Below are 20,566 nucleotides of genomic sequence, written 5' to 3' on the forward strand. Positions count from 1 at the left end.
TGCTCCGGTCCTGCCCCGGTCCTGCTCCGGTCCTGCCCCGGTCCTGCCCCGGTCCTGCCCCGGTCCTGCTCCGGTCCTGCCCCGGTCCTGCTCCGGTCCTGCCCCGGTCCTGCTCCGGTCCTGCTCCGGTCCTGCCCCGGTTAGCTGCAGGACTCCTCGGAGCACCTGCAGGCTGCTGTGTGACTGCGAGGGAAATATTTTCCCTGGACTTGGTTCAAACTTTGAGGGGAAAGAGAAAAAAACGTGGGCAGCGGCATTACGCCATCCGTGCCTCTCTTGGAAAGAAGTGGGATTTAAAGAAGTTCCTTACAGGACGTCCAGCAGAATGGAGCCGTGCACGGTCTAATGCGAGTCCGCTTCCCTGAGCCTGCTGGCGGATCCCTGCTCCCCTGTCTCCGTCTGGATCTCTGCAGCACCATGGTTCTGACGGGACGGGACAATCAAGACTCTCAGGATTTGTTTCTTCAACCACATCTTCACTTTTACCACCTGGCTCATGTCGACAGTTCCTTCTAGAGAGGAGCCTCGCTTCTCCTCCCGGTGGCAGAGGACCCTCAGAGGATGAGAGACAGGACGGGGATTCTGAACAGACTGAGCGTTATTACAATGACGGTTTGGCCAAAGGCAAAAGGGTTTTAGGATGAAACTTGTGAAGCGTCTTTGTCTCCTGCTGAGCTGCTGGACTCTCATTTACCTGCACCCCGTCCTCGGTTCACTCAGCCGGAGCAGGCCGACCGAGCCCCACCACCGGTACCGGCTCGGAGAGGCAGCGGAGAGCGCGACAGGCGGCACGGACGGAGAGCAAGTCCCCGGGAGAACCGGCAGTTCCACCCTAACACCCGGCAGACAACCGGGGGCCGGGGCGTGGAGACCGTCCCCGCTTGTTCCGGCGAGGATCACGCGTATCCGCGCGAGTCCGCCGTTAATCAAGGCTGAGTTGACTGTTGTAAAAAGCGCAGGCACCGCAGTGACATCCGCGTCCCTGCGCAGCGGGGCCGTGCCGGTGAACCGTGCACAGCTGCAGCACCGGGACCGAGCAGGGAGCCTGGGGCGCAAAGAGGCTGTGCGCTCCTGGCTGCCCGGAGGAGATGCTCGCTCCAAAGCGCACGCTCCCGCGGCTTTTAGCGCGCATGCAGCTGTGAAAGGAGTCAGGACTGCGGACGGAGGAGGTGGAGGCGGGAGCTCCCCGGCTAGACATGTGGGGAAAGCTGCTCCAAGTGCAGCGAGAGCAGCCGGAGCGGCACTTGGAGTGCGCACCGGGGATCCACCGAGAGGAGCCGCTCCGGTGCGCACCGGGGATCCACCGAGAGGAGCCGCTCCGGTCCGCACCGGGGATCCACAGAGAGGAGCCGCTCCGGTCCGCACCGGGGATCCACCGAGAGGAGCCGCTCCGGTGCGCACCGGGGATCCACAGAGAGGAGCCGCTCCGGTGCGCACCGGGGATCCACCGAGAGGAGCCGCTCCGGTCCGCACCGGGGATCCACAGAGAGGAACCGCTCCGGTCCGCACCGGGGATCCACAGAGAGGAACCGCTCCGGTCCGCACCGGGGATCCACCGAGAGGAGCCTTTGTGCAAAAGCAGCCGCATGGTCAGAAGGCGGCTCCGGTGGCGCAGCGAGGATCCAGCTACAAAACCCTGAAAGCGAGCGACCGGGAGACGCATCCCAAGCAGCCGCTGGTGATTCCTCACGACTACATGCTGTCTCTGTACTGGTCCCTGTCCAGCGGAGACCTGAACAGCAGCGCTCTGCACGAAGCGGGTCTGGCCAACACCATCACCAGCTTCGTGGATAAAGGACAAGGTAAACACAGCCTCTCTGAGTTCATCCAACTCTTCTTCTTCTCTTGATGCTCTGTGGATCCTCTGGAGCTAAGGTTCTAGCTTCATTGAGCAATTTGTGTTTCTAAATCACGTTTTAACTTGCTGGTAGTTCTGGTTCATTCTGAATGATGAAGATTAAACTTACAAAGACAGTGATACATTTTAATTATTCAGGTAAAGCAGATGGAATAAACCAGATAAAACCCTGGAAGTCCACGTCCGTCTGAGGACACACTTCTCATTGTCATTTGCAGCATCACAGTCTGAAAGTGCCTCTGTAATGAGGTGTATCACCTAATGACTGTAAATACTTTGGGTTTGACAGCAGCTTGGCTGCAGCTGAGAAGCTGCTGTAACTGAGGGATGAAAACTGGTAAAAGAGTTGGAGACACCAGGAGCGAGGGCAGAGAGGAGGTGATGGTGCAGGATCCAGGGAAAGGTTAGAGGAGAGGGATGAGACCTGATGCTGAATGAGGAGGAGGGCATGAAGATGTGAGGGAGAGGACTAGAGGTCAAACCCCCGTCTAAAGGTCACTAGAGGAGGGCGGTGCTGGGAACAAGACCTTGTCCAAATGTGGACATGTCTGGGGATCCATGAGGAAGAAGAGCATCTGGAGGGGAGGCGAGCAGGTCAGCTGCTGGTACACTGAGGGAGCGATGGGAAAAGAGATGCTACTCATAACTGAGCTGGAGTTCAAAGCTGCAGGAAGCTGCTGCGAGCTCAGAACTATCACACATCAAATGTCTCTGGCACGTGGAGCAGCTCAGCCTTCGCTCTCTGGAGCTAGATGTTCAGGTTGATGCTCAGAGAAGATAAAACCAGCAGCAGGTTATCAGAAGTTAGCCTGGCTACATAATCCAGTTATTAAGGCAGCATTCCCAACGGATTATGGGATGTGGAGTTACTTACATATTAAAACAATTACGTAAACAGTCAACCTCGGCCTTTTTTCCGTTTTCCAATATAAATATTTTTATTATCCTGCTCCAGGATAAAATCTCTTTTTATAATGATTTTCTGAAATGATGGAGAAAATGAAAAGAAAGTTACTTCCTGAACCAGAGACGTTCTGAAAGTGACATCATTACATGAATTTAGTGAAGTGTGGGATCATTGGTTTTCTGTACATGACAGATTCCTGTGTTTCTTTGTTACTTCTTTGAGACTCATGTTTCCAGCTCTGGCCTCATTAGCATTCAACTCTCACATGATAAGGATGTTTTCTTTACTGCTTAATACTAGTGAGAAACATTTTGGACTGGAAATCAAGTCTGAGGGGTGTTTAGCTACACGCCTGTGCACATGCATGTAGCTTGTGTGTATTTACAGCGTCTCATGTATTTATTTGTGTGCGTGCTGTTGCATGTTGGTTTCTGTAAGTGTATGTGTGACTGTGTGTGTTTCCAGCCATCTGGTCACTGGTTGGCAGCACTGCTGCTTCACGGCCTCAGGAGGGTAAATAAACACTCCTCATGACCACAAGTAGGGCGGCCCCCCTGTGTAATGTTATCCTTACGGTGTAAAACTGTTTAAAACAATGTTTAAATGACCAGAGTTTAATGTTTCTAGCTCCACTAAAGGTTTACATTTCAAGCACTTAATGTACTTTTAATTTGGACTTTATTTGTTTAGCGTGTTCTCTTCAAATCGCCGGTGACCTCCTCCGCATGTTGAAGGTGTAACTGATGACCTGACACGTCTCTCACTCGCTCACATTAACTCAGTTCCCCCTCTTCGTCCTTCCTCCCTTTTTTCTTTCTTTCTTTCGTTGAGTCTTCTCTCGTTTGCCACGTTGCTTAAACGTCCACCAATGAACCTTAGTCTCAAATTACACATTGCTCGCCTCACGTTAAACACATGAATGAAATAAGAACGACTACCTAATGAAGACCATGTGAATTCAGGCTGTATCCACACCAAAACATTTGAGTTTTAAAACTCATCACTGTTGCTATGGTTACGCCTGCTGTCCACACTACCTGCTTCTAAGGTCGTTTCCTCTCTGAGTCTGAAGCTTCATGTGTTTGTTCCATGTTTCATCTGATCTGTTAGTTCTGGTTTCACGTTGTAATTTAGGGACTAAAGAATTCTGTCTGACATACGTACGTCCTGTGGTCATCACCTACGTGGGCGGAGTCTACCTATACTTGACTCTGATTGGTTTGTAGACGGCGTCTCACGGGGGCGTGTCATCAGTTGGGGGGGAAGTAGTCTTTCTGTTTGAATGGAGGAAATGAATGAAGCGCTTCATCTTGTTGCCAAGGTAACATCATGATGGTATCACTACCTTCAGGCGCAGTACTTTACACTACTTCATGTTGTGTTTGCTAACAGCTGATTTTCACTCAGCTTGTTTTATAACGCGTCACCAGCCGACATGCTGAGGAGGCGATCTGTGACAGTTCACACACACGTGCACATGGAGCTTCAGGTCCACGATAACAAACCTGATGGTCCTGGTCCTGAGTCAGGGCTGCAAGTTCAGGATCTGAATATGGAACATGTCACTGTGGGGACATAATGTGAGAGACTTTTCTAGTGGTTTCAGGAGAAAGGCTGCGGTTATGGTTTGGGCTACACATTTACTCCTAATGGTCAGGGTTGAATCAGCGCCCCCTACAGGAATAGTGAAACAAGTTTGCATGTGTGTTTGTATTGTGTTTGCAGCTTCCTGTAGAAGTGGTTTGAGCACAATAAACTATAATAAGTAGATCAGTTTGTGGTACGTGTGTGAATCAGTTATTGTTCTCTTTATCGTCAGAAAATAACAACAAATGTTGAAACAAGCCCAATGTGATGATTCAGATGTGCAAATCAAGAAAAGCATCAAATTCCCACTTTTGTGAAGCTTAAACCAAAAAATGGATATAAAATAATCACAAAATTTGGATTATTTCTTTATCAAATTTATTGCTGATTACTTTTCTGTTCACTGACTTCCTGCTGTTTTGAGTGTGTGCCTGTGTGTTTGTCTGTGCGCCCACATTTACATCTGGTCCTCTGAACACGCCGGCCTGTGTTTCACCCCCGTCGTGTTTGCACCTGCACTTTTTATGTTACACGTGCGTCTGCGAGTGATTTTACTTTTCTGTGCTCGTCCACTTCTCCGTGTTGTGTTTCCCTTCCTGTCGGTCTGACTCACATCTCTTTGTCTCTCTTGTCTCAGATGAGCGCGGGCCCCAGCTGAGGCGGCAGAGGTATCACTTCAACATCAGCTCCCTGGAACGAGACGGGCTCCTGGGGGCCGAGCTACGCATCCTGAGGAAGCGCCTGTCTGACCCCCGCAGAGCCTCAATGGGATCTACGGGCGCAGACGGAGGCAGAGGAGGAGACGGGGGTGGAGGAAGCTCATCCCCATGCCTGAAGCTGTACACCTGCGCCTCAGGTAAACAAAAGGCTGCTGTGCTCCAGACTAAGACCACTGAGGAGCTGCTCGGCAGCAGATGGGAAGTGTTTGACATATGGAAACTCTTCAAGGGCTTAAAACACCAGCAGCACCACCACTCCCAGCAGCTGTGCTTTGAACTGGAGGCTCTGGAGCACAGAGGCGGCCGGCCCATGGATCTGCGCACGCTCGGGTTCGCACGGCTCGGCCGGACCAACAAGGAAAAGGCCTTCTTCTTGGCGTTTGGCAAAAGCAAGAAGCGTGACCTTTTTTACAACGAGATCAAAGCCCGGTCAGGCCATGACAACAAAACCGTCTACGAGTACCTGTTCACCCAGAGACGAATGCGGCGAGCTCCTGCTGCCCGGGGGGCTAAAAAGCCTCTGCAGCAGCCGCAGTCCATCCCCCAACACCAGGTGGTGAAGACGAGGCCGCGCTGCAATCGGAAACACCTCCACGTGAACTTCAAGGAGATGGGCTGGGACGACTGGATCATCGCTCCGCTGGAGTACAACGCGTATCACTGTGACGGCGCCTGCGACTTCCCCATCCGCTCGCACCTGGAGCCGACCAACCACGCCATCATACAGACCCTCATCAACTCCATGGACCCCGAGGCGGCGCCGCCCACCTGCTGCGTCCCCACGCGACTCACCCCCATCAGTATACTCTACATCGACTCGTCCAACAACGTGGTGTACAAGCAGTACGAGGACATGGTGGTGGAGGCTTGTGGCTGCAGGTAGCAAAGAAAGGCGAGAGACGACGAGAGAGAAAGACACTTCCTGCCCTTCACTTTAAGAAACGACAGATTTGTTAACGCTGAGGGAGAGAGTTGTTATTTCAGCTGACGGTGACCGAACTCCCTGCTCAGCAACAGACACTATCCTTCACTCTCAAGTGGTCTGTCAGGCTGCATACCGAAGACTGTGGGACACTAAGACTAAACAGGGAGAGATAAACATGGAGGTGTTGCTCTTTAACGCAACACTCACTGAAACATGTGTCGTGTTGTTGTTGAACAAGATGCGTCCGAGAGACCGAACAGAACAGACGGCTGTTCACATCTTTATCGCCCGCTCTATTGTATTTTTTATTCCTCTTCAGATTTGTATCTTCGACTGATCTCGGTGTAAAAAGTTTGTTTGTAACAGAAATGCTATTGACACATGATTGAATTATACTCAAAAATGCCCTTTTCCAGCACTTACCTGCCGATGTGCCTTTGGCCTTTCACACACGAGGAGTCGTCCGAGCGCCTGATCCAAGACTTTTCCAATAAAGCATGTGAAGAATGTCTGATGTGTAAATAAAGTGATGAAGTGCTGATCTGACCTGATACAAATGTGGGAAAGTTGCATAAAATGCTCTTCAGAAAAACAGAGAAAGAAATGTGTAATTGACTGAGCTCCAAACTCCTCTATCAGTCTGAACCTGCGTGGACTGAAATATCTGAGGAATTTAACGTTTTCAGATGCCAAGTAACGAAAGAATGTTTGGTTTGGAACGTCAGCGTTTCATTGGTTTAACCAACAGCTGCCGAGTTAGGTGAAGAACATTAGTTCACACGTATGGAAGAAGTTTGTCTGTTAATAAATTTCATCCTTAGATTTAACATCTTGTTTCTGTTTCTCACTTTTTAAATGGTCAGATTTGATGATTCCTGTTTGCCGTGGTAAAACATATACTCTATATAACTATAAAATGTTATACTGTGTATATAAATATAAATAAGATAAATGTTTAACTTAGTGATCAGGACCGAGCATCAACGTTAGAAACATATTAGCTTCACAAGCTACATCAGCTTCGACAGACCAGTTGATCAGGATCACTGCTAGACAGGTTAATAGCTTTACAAGCTAAGCTAGCTAAAGTAGCTAAGTCACAGCTGGTGATAAGGACCAAGGTTTATCTAACGTTAGCAAAACATTAGCATTACAAGCTAAGCTAGCTAAAGTAGCTAAGTCACAGCTGGTGATAAGGACCAAGGTTTATCTAACGTGAGCAACATGTGGTTAGCTTTACAAGCTAAATTAGCTAAGGTCTGCATTATCTAACTGAATATGCTCTATTTGCATACAATTATATTATATGGAAAATCCATATTCAAACTTCTTGTATCATGTTTTCGACATTTTAGATGTTTTTTAACATCCTATAAATCAGAATATTCTGTCGGCAAATATATTTCTAACAGTAAAATGTTCAATAAATCAGATTACAGACATAAATATAACTGGAGAGTTTGTTAAATGTCAGTTATACTGGAGTGAAGGTTTTTGAGAATATAACTGAGAGAAAACAGCCTTGAAATGTTCGTGTTGTGATTAAATCTACAGAAACTGTCAAATAAAAAGAAGCGAGCGTATTCTGGACGTTTCTCTCGTCTCAGAGCAAAACGCTCAGGAGCTAAATGATCCAGAGTCTGTAAACGGACACGAGCCTGAGAGAGTTTTCGTCTGCAGCGTTTTGCATTAATCAACTCGTTTCGGACGGTGACACGAGCGAACACAGGATCTGAGGGAAGAACAACAACTGCACCTTCATTGTTGCTACGTAACAAACACACCAGCAGAAACACGCCCGGTGTCAGCGGCGAGCACCTGTCTGCTCCAGCTCCGCAGCCATTGGACCAAACCATCTGCTCCGAGCCAGTTGTTGCTCTTGGAGACGGAGTGATGTAAGTATTTCCTTTAATCAAAGCTGAGGTATGCCAGTGGTATTGCCCCCCCCCCCCCCTCTAGACCTGTACTGACAAGGCCGAGGCCGGAGGAGACGCTGAGCAGGACTGAAAACATACGATACTTTCAGGAAATTTTACATTTGTACCAGGACAGACTTTAATCTTGGGAATATCAACACTGTTCAGTCTTTTATTCCGACAGCAGCTCAGGAGGAGGAGGAGGAGGAGGAGGAGGAGGAGGAGGAGGAGGTTACACATTCAAAAAACCTCTTCCTGCTGCTGCAGCTTTGAATGATCACTTCTCCAAATGTAAACTTGGGATCTTGTTTTTCTCACGTCTCTGAATTAAATAAAAACTGTTTGTGTAAAGCCTGTGATTTATGGCGCCTGTGATTTGTGTGCCGGGCAACAATCAGCTCATTCTTCTCAGATGCGGGAAGGAACCCGTTCACTCAGACCTGACAGACCCAAATTTAGCAACAAATGGCCGTTACAGATAAGAGGTATTCAGTGTTTTTACAGCCTGAGACCGACTCACAGAATTCACCTGGTCGTGAACGTGTACAAATATGACTCCAGGGTTAAAGTAAGATGTTCCTTCCACTAAGTTCACTGGAGTTCTGTCCAGTTCAATCCTGCTGACTAACAAACAAAGTGAAAACATAACCTCATTGGTGGACGGAAGAATAACGAAGGGACGTCAAAGGAAAAAGTGACAAAGCATGAAAATATTTGAAAAGGACAAATTCATGCACACACATACGTCTGATTTTGAGAAAGATGAAGCCGACACCTTGGACCTTCAAGCTTTTATTAAATGACATTTTAAAACAATCACAGTGGAAATGTTTCAACGGTCTATTTCTAAATCCTCTGAAGAGTCGAGAGTTCTTCCTGAATCGTTACCGAGTCGTCGTCTGTGCTGCTGCAGCTCCGTTGAAGGAGTGGAGTTGTTAAACGGACTTTATTCCCCACAGAGAGAACGTCTGGCTTTAATCATCACACATTTCCACACATTATCCCATCTCAGACACACAAATGATTTAAACCCATGTATGATTTATGGTGACTGATGTTTCCTATGATTTATGACGCAGTAAAATCACATTGGTTTGACAGGAGAGGAAACAAAATTGGGAGATTGACTTCATGATTTGTTTTTTACCTCTTATCACAGACGGAGAAACACAATGACTTGTTTTTATTAATTCTCCTGGAGGAAATAAGACGTAAAACTTTACAGCTGCAAGTACACGTGTATATAAAATACAGTAATTTCACCATTTCAGTTTTATTTTGTATCTTTATGTGGTTTTGTAGTCGTTGCCTCTCTGTGGTCATTTTACGTCTCTAGTTATTTTCTGTCTATTTGTGTCATTTACACTTTGTTCTGTTTCTTTATTCTCATATAGTTTCTGAAGTTATTTTGAATCTTCGTGACACTGACTCCTCTCTGACAGTCTGCTGCTGCAGCTGGTCGCGTCTGGATCGAGTCCATCAAGTCCGGTGTGGACGTCGGAGTTCTGATCTCAAACACACAGATCCGGTTTGTCTAATTCCTGCAGGAAACCCTGTGGCTCATTGTGTTGTTGTCGTTCAAAGGCCACTCTCTCCTCGTTCCCACCGGGGGTTTCCCAGCACAGCCACAGACCAACAGGTTGCTTCTCAGCATACCTTTATTACGCAATACACACGTGAACAAACATGAATTAATCTAAACAGAAATTGTCCAATAACCTTTTCAGGTTGCTCTGTGTCCTCCCCCCATGTGTCTCTCAGCTCTGCTGCTGCCTTCTGAACATGAGGACCAATCAGCCCTGCGCTGGTTAGTCCTCTGGTGCAGGTGGAGCTGTTATGCTATTATAACCTCTTCTCTTGGAAAAGCAGAACAAGACTGAGGCTCTTGACGAGCGACCATCACCTGCTCCCGGCTTCATTCCAATATATATGAAATATTAGAAATATTGGCGAACTCCGCCTCAGTTTTAGGTGAAATTGTTAATTACTTGGTTAAGATTGGAGAACGTTCATGGTTATGACAAGAAGAAATGTTGACTCGTCCATCATCCAGCTCCTCGTTGTAGCTCCGACAGTGGAGATGAAAACAGAAACAGTTTCATGTTCAACAAATCCCAACATGGCCTCGTACCAAAGCGCTCACCACCAGCGCCACCAGCGCCCCACCTCGGTTCTCCTCGGCCCTTTGGCCCAGCGGAGCTCGTAATCAGATTATGTTGAACTCTGCGTTTTGCCTTCTCCAGCCCAGAAATGTGTAGTAAAGCAGAAACATGGATTGTTTACACGTTTCGGGTTTCTTGTCGCTGTTTGTGGCTGAACTGTGGCAACGTGTCAGACGGAATCCAAGTGGACGGGATCAAGAACCGGGCTGAAGAGGCCTATTGTGGTCCGCCGCTCACATGTAATCAGAAACATGTGCAGCGGGGAAAGGGACGCTTGTTCAACAGGGCTTAACTTCATTCAACATAACTTTAATGGTCGCCCTTATTACACCATTTAACAATGATGTTGCGGGAAGGCTTGCAAAGTCATTTGTGTGTGAGTGTGTGTGAGTGTGTGTGTGTGTGTGTGAGTGTGTGTGAGTGTGAGTGTGTGTGTGTGTGTGTGTGTGTGTGTGTGTGTGTGTGTGTGTGTGTGTGTGTGTGTGTGTGTCCCATGTGCAGCGTACACACAAAGCTTGTGTTCCCACCGAGCGCTCCAGACCTGAACAACCTCGTCCAAGGTTAGTTACACACACACACACACACACACACACACACACACACACACACACACACACACACACACACACACACACACACACACACACACACAGAGAGATAAACCCTAACTACAAAAAGTAGATAATATGCAAATAAAAGCCACACACACACAAACTTTCACCCGCACACGCCCACATTGCATGCTGGGAAACACTTGTAGGTGTCGTGCACGGCGTGCCAGATAAAACGTCTCTGTTTTTATTTCAGCAGCTTATTGGCTCGGCCACATGATCAAATTCCTCCGTAACATCTGTCAAGAAAAACAACCACTGCATTTACTGAAGAGTGAAACACGGGTCAGCTCGTCAGGGTTCGGTCTGATCGCAATAAAAACACAAGGAGGTTTGAATGGAGACGTGATGAAACACACTGGACACGTATCAAGTGTGTGTGTGTGTGTGTGTGTGTGTGTGTGTGTGTGTGTGTGTGTGTGTGTGTGTGTGTGACCAGAGTATTAATGTAAAGTCTACAAACGTCTACGTTCAACATCTCAGAGCAGCCAAACACATTTTCAGTTAAGTTTTAACGTCCATTAGTTAGTGCTGCGCTACTGCAGCTTCATCCTCCTCCTCTTCCTCCTTTTCCTCTTCCTCCTCTTCCTCCTCTTGTTCTTCCTCTTCCTCCTCTTTCTCCTCCTCCTCCTCTTCCTGGAATCATATCAAATATTCTGTAGTGCTGTGAGAACAAGTTTCTCTTGTCAGTGCTGGAAATCATCCGATTGAGAGTTTTGTGTTGTGCACGAAGACACAGTTTGTCTGTTCGTGTGTGTTCACGTGTTGAGTGTGAAGCAGCAGCTCACCACCGTGTGGCGCTACCTTTAGAGGAAGCGTCTCTCAGTGTCTGCAGCTGAGTCCTGAATCTTCTGCTGCAGGCCCGGAACATTCACACATCTCTCTTTCACCACCTTTTGTGACAATTCACATTTAAGGATCTGCGGCCTGTTGCTGTGACTGAACTGTAGTTTGATCACAAGTCAACACAAACTGAAACAACTTGGTTTTACACTGAAGTCGTCGTTTTGTAAGACAATTATTTCCTCAAGTTGCTTTCCTCTTTAGTATTTGTTCAGATTAAACTTGTCTAAGTTAATATTTATCAGGTTTTCATTAGTCAGATAAAGCTCATGTTGTGTCTCCTGTCTCACTGTAACACAAACTGATTTTATAATGTTTATATTTCTTCTTGACGTTTCTGTCAGAAGTGAAAAATATGTTTTAGCCAAAACACACAAGATGTTTGACATCTTTAAAAAAGTGATTTCTGGAAGAGCCGAGTGTTTGAGCTGTGGTGATGATTCACTATCAGGGATGTCTCCTCAACACCTGGTAATGATAATGGTTCACAGAGGTGTGTGTGTGTGTGTGTGTGTGTGTGTGTGTGTCTGTGTGTGTGTCTGTGTGTGGTCATGAAATCATGGATGAGGCGTCGTCCTCTCCTTCACTGATTGTGACATTTTCTCAGGTTCTGGTTCCAGATTATTTTATTGGCTCAAAAAACACACATTAAAAACACTGTAAATAACGAAGGAGAGTTTTACTCTCTTATCAGTTTTCAAATATTTAAAAAGGGAGGATTTTACAGTAAGAAAGAAAGAAAGGTAAAGACAGAAGGAAGTATGGAAAGTGAATCCATAAAGAACGAAGGACAAAGCATTGAGACTGATTCTGTGTTGTTGGGATATCACTCTTGGTTTTGTGCGACCTGAAGAAACCATATTTGGAGAAGGCTTCACTCTCCAGACCTGGAGTCAACGACCACTTAATACACACATTTGGATTGTGTGTTATTTTAATACAACATGAGTGGAAGCCGGGGACAAATGTCCCCACATTGGGAAACGATAAAGTGAATCTTATACTTCTGGAAGGAGGAAAACATAATTTTACTTAGTTGTCTGCTGTTGTTTTTACTGGGAGCTGCTCAATACTTTGTTTAATCAGATACAAACTGAAACTGACGTTGTACATATGGATTATTCACTTAATATCAGGCCAAATGTTCACATGTTAAAGCTTAAAATTAGAGAGTGGGAGAAAATGATCAGGATGAACTTCAGGCTCGTTGTGTCCAGATGTTTTTGTGTCTGTTGCAGTCGCAGAGTTAACGGATCTCAGTGTCTCAGAGTCTCACGTGGGACAAGTGTCCCTTTTTTACTGCTAAACTCTCACTTCTGCTGGTGTCCGTGCACAAAGTAAATCACTGCTCGGCAAAACGCTGCAGATAAATCCTGGAGCCGCTTCACCGCCGTGTCTCTTACACTCTGCTACAACAGAGTTATGGCTGCTTGGAGAAAAAGGACCGAGACGGATCCACCACCTCCGAGTTTCACACTCACACACACACACACACACACACACACACACACACACACACACACACACACACACACACGCACACACTCACACACACACACACGCACACACCTCACGCCTCCTCCTCGAGGAGCAGAGAGGAAACATGGGTGGTACGAGCTGTGAACAGTCTCCAGTCACACTTTCTCTCCATCAAGGCATTCCAGGAGAGACTGATAATTAGTCTGTTTCCTCTGATTTGCATCGTGTGTGTGTCTGTGTGTGTGTGTGTGTGTGTGTGTGTGTGTGTGTGTGTGTCTGTGTGTAAATAAACAGCACCTCTGTCTGCAGAAATGTTCGGTTCTGTTCAGTTTCTTTGCTCGTTTCTCTACGTTTGTGTGTTCAAGCCTCTTCTGAAGTTTACGAGTCTGAAACTGAGACAAAGCTCTGATACACACGTTCACGATCTGGTATCTGGACGATGTGAAGGTGCGGCCTGTTTATCTCTCATTTCTGTTGTAACAATCTCTTTTCAGATTTGAAATCAAAACAGAAACAACAACATTTTTACTCTTTAACGTTAAACCTACGATATATCCCTTTGGCCACTAGGGGTCTCTCAATCAAAACAGTGACAAGAGACCTAGTTTGATGACGTCAGGAAGCAGCGAGGGATCATGGGAGTTGTACTCACCGTTTCTTGTCCCACGATTTTCTTGGGTTGCTCGGTTCCTCTGTGCATTTGCATTTCACTGGGAGACTTCCAGCAACAGAACGATAACGAACAATCCTGACGAGTTATGAGCGAGCAAACCAAGCAGTGGAAGGAAAAGGCTCCAGTGGGATTCGTCAGGTCGTCCGGTCGTTTGCCCCCGAAGTTCTCTCTTTGGACGGACCGATGTTTGTTCAAGTTTCTGATCAGTTTGGTTTGAATTAGTTATTTGATGAAAACGGGCTAAGACGTCATGATTGACAGCTGAGACTGACTCACGATTGGTCCGGCGTGTGTATGGGCGGGGCCTCGATACCACGGCTCCACTACACGATCACTACTCAGACTCTGACCGCAAATGAAGACATTGGCGTCAAGATGGTGGCGCCCGAGGAAGTGGAGACACGTTGTTGATATTGCTCCTGTGTCACATGACTCTTTCGGTCCAATCGTGATCGAGTGATCACACCTGCAGTAGAAGTTTAATTAGCTCAAGATGGGTAATGACTCTGAGACTGTAGAACCACGGGAACATCCAAGTCAGCAGTGTGGGAACATTGTGTGTGTGTGTGTGTGTGTGTGTGTGTGTGTGTGTGTGTGTGTGTGTGTGTGTGTGTATGTGTGTGTGTGTCATCGTCTGGCTCTTGTGAGTGTGTCCATGTGTGTGGGAGAGACGGATATTTAAGCTGCATTACTCGACTCTTGAGCTGCCAAGTACCTGTCGCCTCGACTTCGACTTCCCTCTCTCCGTCTGTTCCTCCTCAATACAGCCAGCACCTGCAGAAACACACACACACACAGACACACACACACACACACACACACACACACACACACACACACACACACACACACACACACACACACACACACACACACACACATTCACCTACGAAAGATGTGCATAGAGACACTCGCTCCAGTCTCGTCTACAGCGGATACGTTAGGGCCACATGTTGGTGTCGTCCGTCTCCCGCAGGACGGACTGACCCCAGCGTCTGTCTGGTGTCTTCTCACTCTTCACCTCCCTTTCTCTGTCTTTATTTTTCCATTTACTCAGATTAATAAATATGGTACTGTGGCGCCCGTGCACGTTTCTAACTTCTGAATAAAAGCCGTGTGTTCCCTCTGTGTCATGAGTCTCAAACATGTAGCTGTTGATTAAACTGTAAAATAGGAGGTTGGGATTATTCTCTGTGATACATTTTCAAAGTCTGGCACAAAGATTTTAAAATCAGATGTAAACTCAGCAACATATATCCGTATATGAGAAAGTCCTTTGTCTTATCAAATATTCTGACGGTGTAACATGATTTAACCCCAGTTAGCGTGAGCAGTGCAAACAGGAACACAGACAACTTTCACTGGATCACTCTGATACTCGAGAAAACCTAAACACATGAGGATCATCAGACAAGTGTTAAGTTTAAATTTATTTTCTAAGCTTTCAAAGGTTTGTTTTATTCGTGATGAACATGAACATGATGCTGATGAAAGTTTTCATCTCACTCAATCTGAAGAGTTGTGAACTGAAAGTATCTCATACTTCCTGTGGGAGCCGTGAACTAGGTCAGCTGACCTCTGATGCCCCGCCCCTCAGCCCGAGCTCACGTCCCGTCAGGCTGGATGATTTTCAGATTGACCACCGGGGGGGGGCGACCCACGTCTGCTGGTTCTCCACGCCTGCCCCTGAGAAACAACACGAACTGAGCTGTCTAGATGTTTGAATCTCAGCTGATCCAGACCAGTAGTTTACACCTGTTTGGCTTCAGGTGTGGACGCACGCTGCCAAAAACATGCTTCAGCTCCTCAGAAAGGCCAGAGAGAGAAACACCTCTGGATCTGATCTGATCCAACATGGCGGCGTTCACTCCGAACATCCTCTGCTTCACGTGCTCGTCGACATGCAGTCTGTTAAAATCACCTCAGCGCCGGTCGCTTCCTCTCAAACATCCCATGAATGCATCGTTGTACATCGGCCAACTCGGACTCCCTCCACGTCGAAGCTTCTCGCCAGCACAACGCACAATTAGATACACAAACATAGACGGTACGCAGCCTCGCGCCCACACAGACTCAGCTCCGGACAGGACTCTCCCACTCGTCCCCTCTTCATAAAACACTGTTCGAACCACGTGGAGCTGGCACGCTGCAGTAAACGCAACGCAGCCACACACACGGCAAAATAAATATCACCGCAGGGTGGCCTGCAAATGTTATGAGAGACAACGGGAGGAGAGGACCCCCGCGCGTGTGTGTGTGTGTGTCTGTGAGTGTGTGCTTGTATGTTTATGTGTGTGTGTCTGTGTGTGTGTAGTTTTTTTCCCATTAAGACATCTTTGTTTCCATTTTTCTCTACATGTATGTCAGAGGGTGTGTGTGTTTGTATGAATATGAGTGTGAGTGCATGTGTGTGTGTGTAAATAATAATAATGTTATATGTATATGTTATATATAAGTATAATATATTCTATAATTCACGAGCGTGTGGTATTTGAAGTGAACTGTTCCTTTAAACACGCACCACAACCTGCTGAGTCACACTTCTACTCCCCGTCTTATTTAAAGGTGGACGAGCACACCCATCATTTTCACGTCTATATATACTGGGAGGTGTGGCGTGTGGGCGGGGCTGTCGGCGTCCGGCCCACACGCCACAGTTTCCTTCAGACGTTCTCCACGTGGGAGCCGAACATTTAAAGTGTAAAGTCACATGATCCGGCTCCATCTCTCTGTCGTAGCTTCTATGTTTCAGGAGCCTTTTCTCCAGCTGTCTCAGTTTTATAGTTTGGACTCAAACTCAAATCTTTATCCAACTGGTTCACTTTAGAATATTAAAAAACAACTTGAGCTCTTATCAATCGTCACTCATCATCGTAACTTTGCTGACTGAACTGAACTCCTGACCTCCTCGGACACACATCCTGAATGTAAATGTTGTTTCAGTGAATTATTAAACTTTTTCTTTCTTTGTCCGCGACTGAAACACTTTGTAACTTTGTTAGGAAAATTGTTTGTTTCCTTCTGTTTTCATCTGTTTGTTAGTTTGTCTGTTAGTCAGCAGGATTACACAAAATATACTGAACGGATAACCACGAGATTCGGTGGAAGGATGTGGTTTGAGTCAGGGAACACGTTCAGATCAGATGTCAGGGCGCAGATTGAAGAGGGTTTATTTATTTATTTTATTTTTAACATTTTCTTCAGTCAATCAAATTTTATTTATAAAGCCGAAATTAACAAATCTCTAATTGTCTCACAGATCTCAACGAGACGAGTGTGTGGAACAGATCCTAATAAAATCTAGATCTAGTGAATTAAATGTGGATCATAAGGAGACTGTCGGGCTGTTTGAGTGACATCATAGTTATTATAAGACACACAATGAAAATGGACATGAATTAAGAGTGTTGTGTTCATATTTATTATTCACAACCATTTTTATAATAATATAAAACAACGAACGAGTCTTTAAATTCATTCACATAAGACATCATAACTCCAAGAGTAAAATAAGTTCAACTTAATTTGTACCAAAGAAAAAAACCAAGTTTGAGGATTTATGCATGAATCACTTTTTGTGGCTCTTTCATGTCGAGAATTTTGATTGGACATAAATGTGCAGAGAAGCCTCCGGTTGGCACAGTTTCACTTGCAGACTCAGTTTGTGTCGTTGTGTAACGTCGAGCTCTGATTCAGTAAATCAAACCCAGAGTTCTGGTTACATCTGCCCACATGCCCTCTTTGTTTGCCGACCTTTAACCTCATTAGAAGATTCCATCTCTGCTTTCTGTAACCGAACCGCAGCCCTTTTGTTTCTCTCAGCTCAAATGTGACCATTTCCTGATAATATAATTTCATAATAATGTTTTCCAGCTTTTTCTGTTCAGCCATATTGTCTGCATCTTCTTTTGTCGTTGCTCCATCTTTTACAACCCTTAAGCTGCACAAAACCGCCATCAAAGATCCTTTGGTATCAACATGAAAAGATTTTCCTAAGCTTCTGCAGAGTCGACCGGAGCTGCGACCGTACAACAGAGTCCATGTGAAGTCACTTAAACGCTTCATGCGGACTCTCCGGATGTTATTAATTAACTCCTGTGTTTGTGGTGACAGCAGCATCGCTGGGAGAGACGTCGATTAAAGACGACAAGTCCAGGAAACCGAGGCTGGAAAAACAGAGGAAAAACAAGAAACTGAAGCCGAAGACACAAAAAGTAAAGTGATTCAAGCCGAGTTTCTCCAAAATAAAGACCCAGGTTTAGTTTTGTTTTAAAAGCAGCATCAGGAGCAGGTGGAGGTGTCAGGAAACTGAAGATGTTTCTAAGATTCAACATCAACAGAATATTTTAACTCTCGACGTCGTCTCAGGAGCAGAAATGGACAAACAGCTAATTCAACACACGTTTGAGGAAAATGTGTTTGTCATCAACTCAAGTTGAGACAAGTTCGTCAAGAGAAGATCAAGACGACAAGAGGAAAGAAGATGAGATCGAATCAGACGAGCTAAAACGGAACAAGACAAAGTAAAATAAGACAAAATACAATCACACATAAAAATGTAAATCCTCGTGTTTCCAAGTTGACGTCTTCGTCTTCTACGTGTACGGCTCCTCTTCTTCATCCTGAGATCTTTGTGTTCTTCCAGTTTCACGTCCGTCACGTGTTAGAAACCTCATCAACACGTCCACTCGCTCTCTGGGAAGTTTGACTAGGCTACAGGAAAAGTTCCAGAACAAGAGTTTTGGGTTCTCAGATTCAGAATCTCCAGAACATTTCAGGAAGATATCTTGACTTCAGAAAGTAGCAAGATTTTCCAAATCTTGGTGGTGGGACTCGTCCGTGTCCGTTTTCCTTCTATACCTTCACCTTCTCTAAAGAGTTGAGGAAACGTCCTGGGACAGATCCTGTCTTCTTCCTGTCGGAGGCCTCAGCAGACGCCTGCACAGAGGAAGTGATGGAATGGATGTGAGACTGAGAAACAGGAAGAGTTTCTGATTCATAATTCTTCATAATGAACCTCGGAGCAGAAGTGTGAAGACGTAAGACGTCCTGAAGGAGGACGCTACAGACGCTGAAGTCCATGTTGTCCTCTGACATTACCTGCTTCACCTGCACAGAGAATATCAGTAACATGAGGTCTAATTGAGGGACTGGCAGCAGATATTTCATCCACATCATTTTAACGATGCTGAATTCCCCTTTCACCTCTCCACGACGCCATCGGGGCTCGGCCGCGGTGCCAGCACCAGGACCTGCGTTAAACGTGACACCGGCGTGGCACCGATACGATAACTTCCTGTAGTTCAGCGAGGAGAGAAAGTTAAAGTACAAAACGTTTCCTCTGGGAGCGTTTGCAGTCGTATCAGCCGTCAAATGAGCTCCGCTGCTGCTCATATTGGGACTTGAACAGAAAACAGGTATGTTTTGTTAAAATTTTATTACATGTGGCGCTGGTGTGAAACCTAAGCCTGGTGGGTAAATATTGAGTTATGCCATTTTCAACAATGCGCTCCCATTACCGGCTGAATAACTGCCCAAAGTCCATGTACACAATTATGTCACTTCCTGAATGAAATGTGGCCGGCGTGCCCCAGAGCCTCACAGTTCAACCCAGTCAACGAAATATTGATGAACGTCCGGGACTCTGACGCCGCTTCACCGGTACAGTGGCAGCCGTTTCTCTTTCCGGCGCTGCAGTGGCTTTAAAACACCCGGCGTGTGAGGAAGGGTAAAAGTTCAGCATGAGCGAGCCGTGAAGGAAACACGTGAGAGCAGCCGCAGGTCTGCAGCCGCTGCAGCGACTGACTTCATCTGTAACTGTGACCGTTTCAGAGCAGAACCAATCGAGCTACAATAACTCAGGTCTGAGTGAATCATGTTTAAGACGAGTGAACTCTGGCTCCATCACCGCGGGGAGAATGGTGGCTTGTGGGAAATAAGTTTCCAAAACCCAAGAATTAAAAAAAGAAGAAGAAGAAAACTTTTCCTGGTGGTTATGAATGAGTGTGTGTCGCGTTTAAATCCACTGACGTGTCTCAAGTGAACCAAGACAAACTCGTCTGTTATTTACAGTGAGATTATTTGATTTGTGGGCTCAACTTAGAGAGGAAGAGGGGAAATTACACAAGTAAACACACACACACACACACACACACACACACACACACACACACACACACACACACACACACACACACACCAGCATCATCATGATTTTTGGCAAAGAAAACAAGTCATTCCCAAGGTTTTTCCATTTTCTAGTCAAACAGCATTTGTTTTGGTTGGCCTTCACACACTGGTACACACACACACACACACACACACACACACACACACACACACACACACACACACACACACACACACACACACACGTTCACCTTCTCCCGGTTGATCTTTGTGTGTTTTAGTTGAAAAGTGATTTTTGGATTTTCATTAGTCTGGATAATCAGCGTCACTTCCTGCTGCTCTTTTCACAATAAAAGCTTCACATGGACCAATCACACTGACACACTTCCTGAAAGGAAACGTATCATGTTTGTCGTATCTACTGTAAATAAAGATGGACGACATGACAACTCCCAAAAGTAAAGCCAAAGTTTCTCTATCTCCCCCTGGTGTCTGGTAGTGGTAGTGATATTCTCAAATATTCACTCTTCATCAGATTCTTACTCACGCACGTTCTCTTCTCTTCTTCATTTCCTTCGACAACGTCCTTTTCAGTTTCTTCAGTGGCTCTGGCGCTGAGAGTGGAGAGCTAGTTGTCTCTTATAGCTAGCTGCTAGCTGGTCGTAATGTTCCAGCACGGCACACAGGAGTTACACAGTGCAGTTGCAGGCCTCCAGGGGGCGCTGTGGCAATGACAGACACGACATTCTCCCTATTA

At 46.2% G+C, this 20,566-nt stretch overlaps 1 protein-coding gene across 2 annotated transcripts; it reads left to right on the forward strand.

Annotated features, from left to right (window-relative positions):
* Positions 1-479: 479 nt before the first annotated feature.
* gdf5 (growth differentiation factor 5) lies at positions 480-6,817 on the forward strand. 2 transcript variants are annotated; one of them, XM_034586698.1, is made up of 3 exons: positions 480-1,223; positions 1,266-1,802; positions 4,990-6,817. In XM_034586698.1, exons 1-3 carry the CDS (start codon positions 641-643, stop codon positions 5,952-5,954), a joined length of 2,085 nt encoding a protein of 694 aa, XP_034442589.1. In that variant the 5' UTR covers positions 480-640; the 3' UTR covers positions 5,955-6,817. The 2 variants fall into 2 exon arrangements, with proteins under 2 accessions (XP_034442589.1, XP_034442588.1); XM_034586697.1 differs by having other exon boundaries at positions 480-1,802.
* Positions 6,818-20,566: the final 13,749 nt, after the last annotated feature.

This window comes from Hippoglossus hippoglossus, chromosome 5 (assembly GCF_009819705.1).
Source record: "Hippoglossus hippoglossus isolate fHipHip1 chromosome 5, fHipHip1.pri, whole genome shotgun sequence".
NCBI lineage: Eukaryota > Metazoa > Chordata > Actinopteri > Pleuronectiformes > Pleuronectidae > Hippoglossus > Hippoglossus hippoglossus.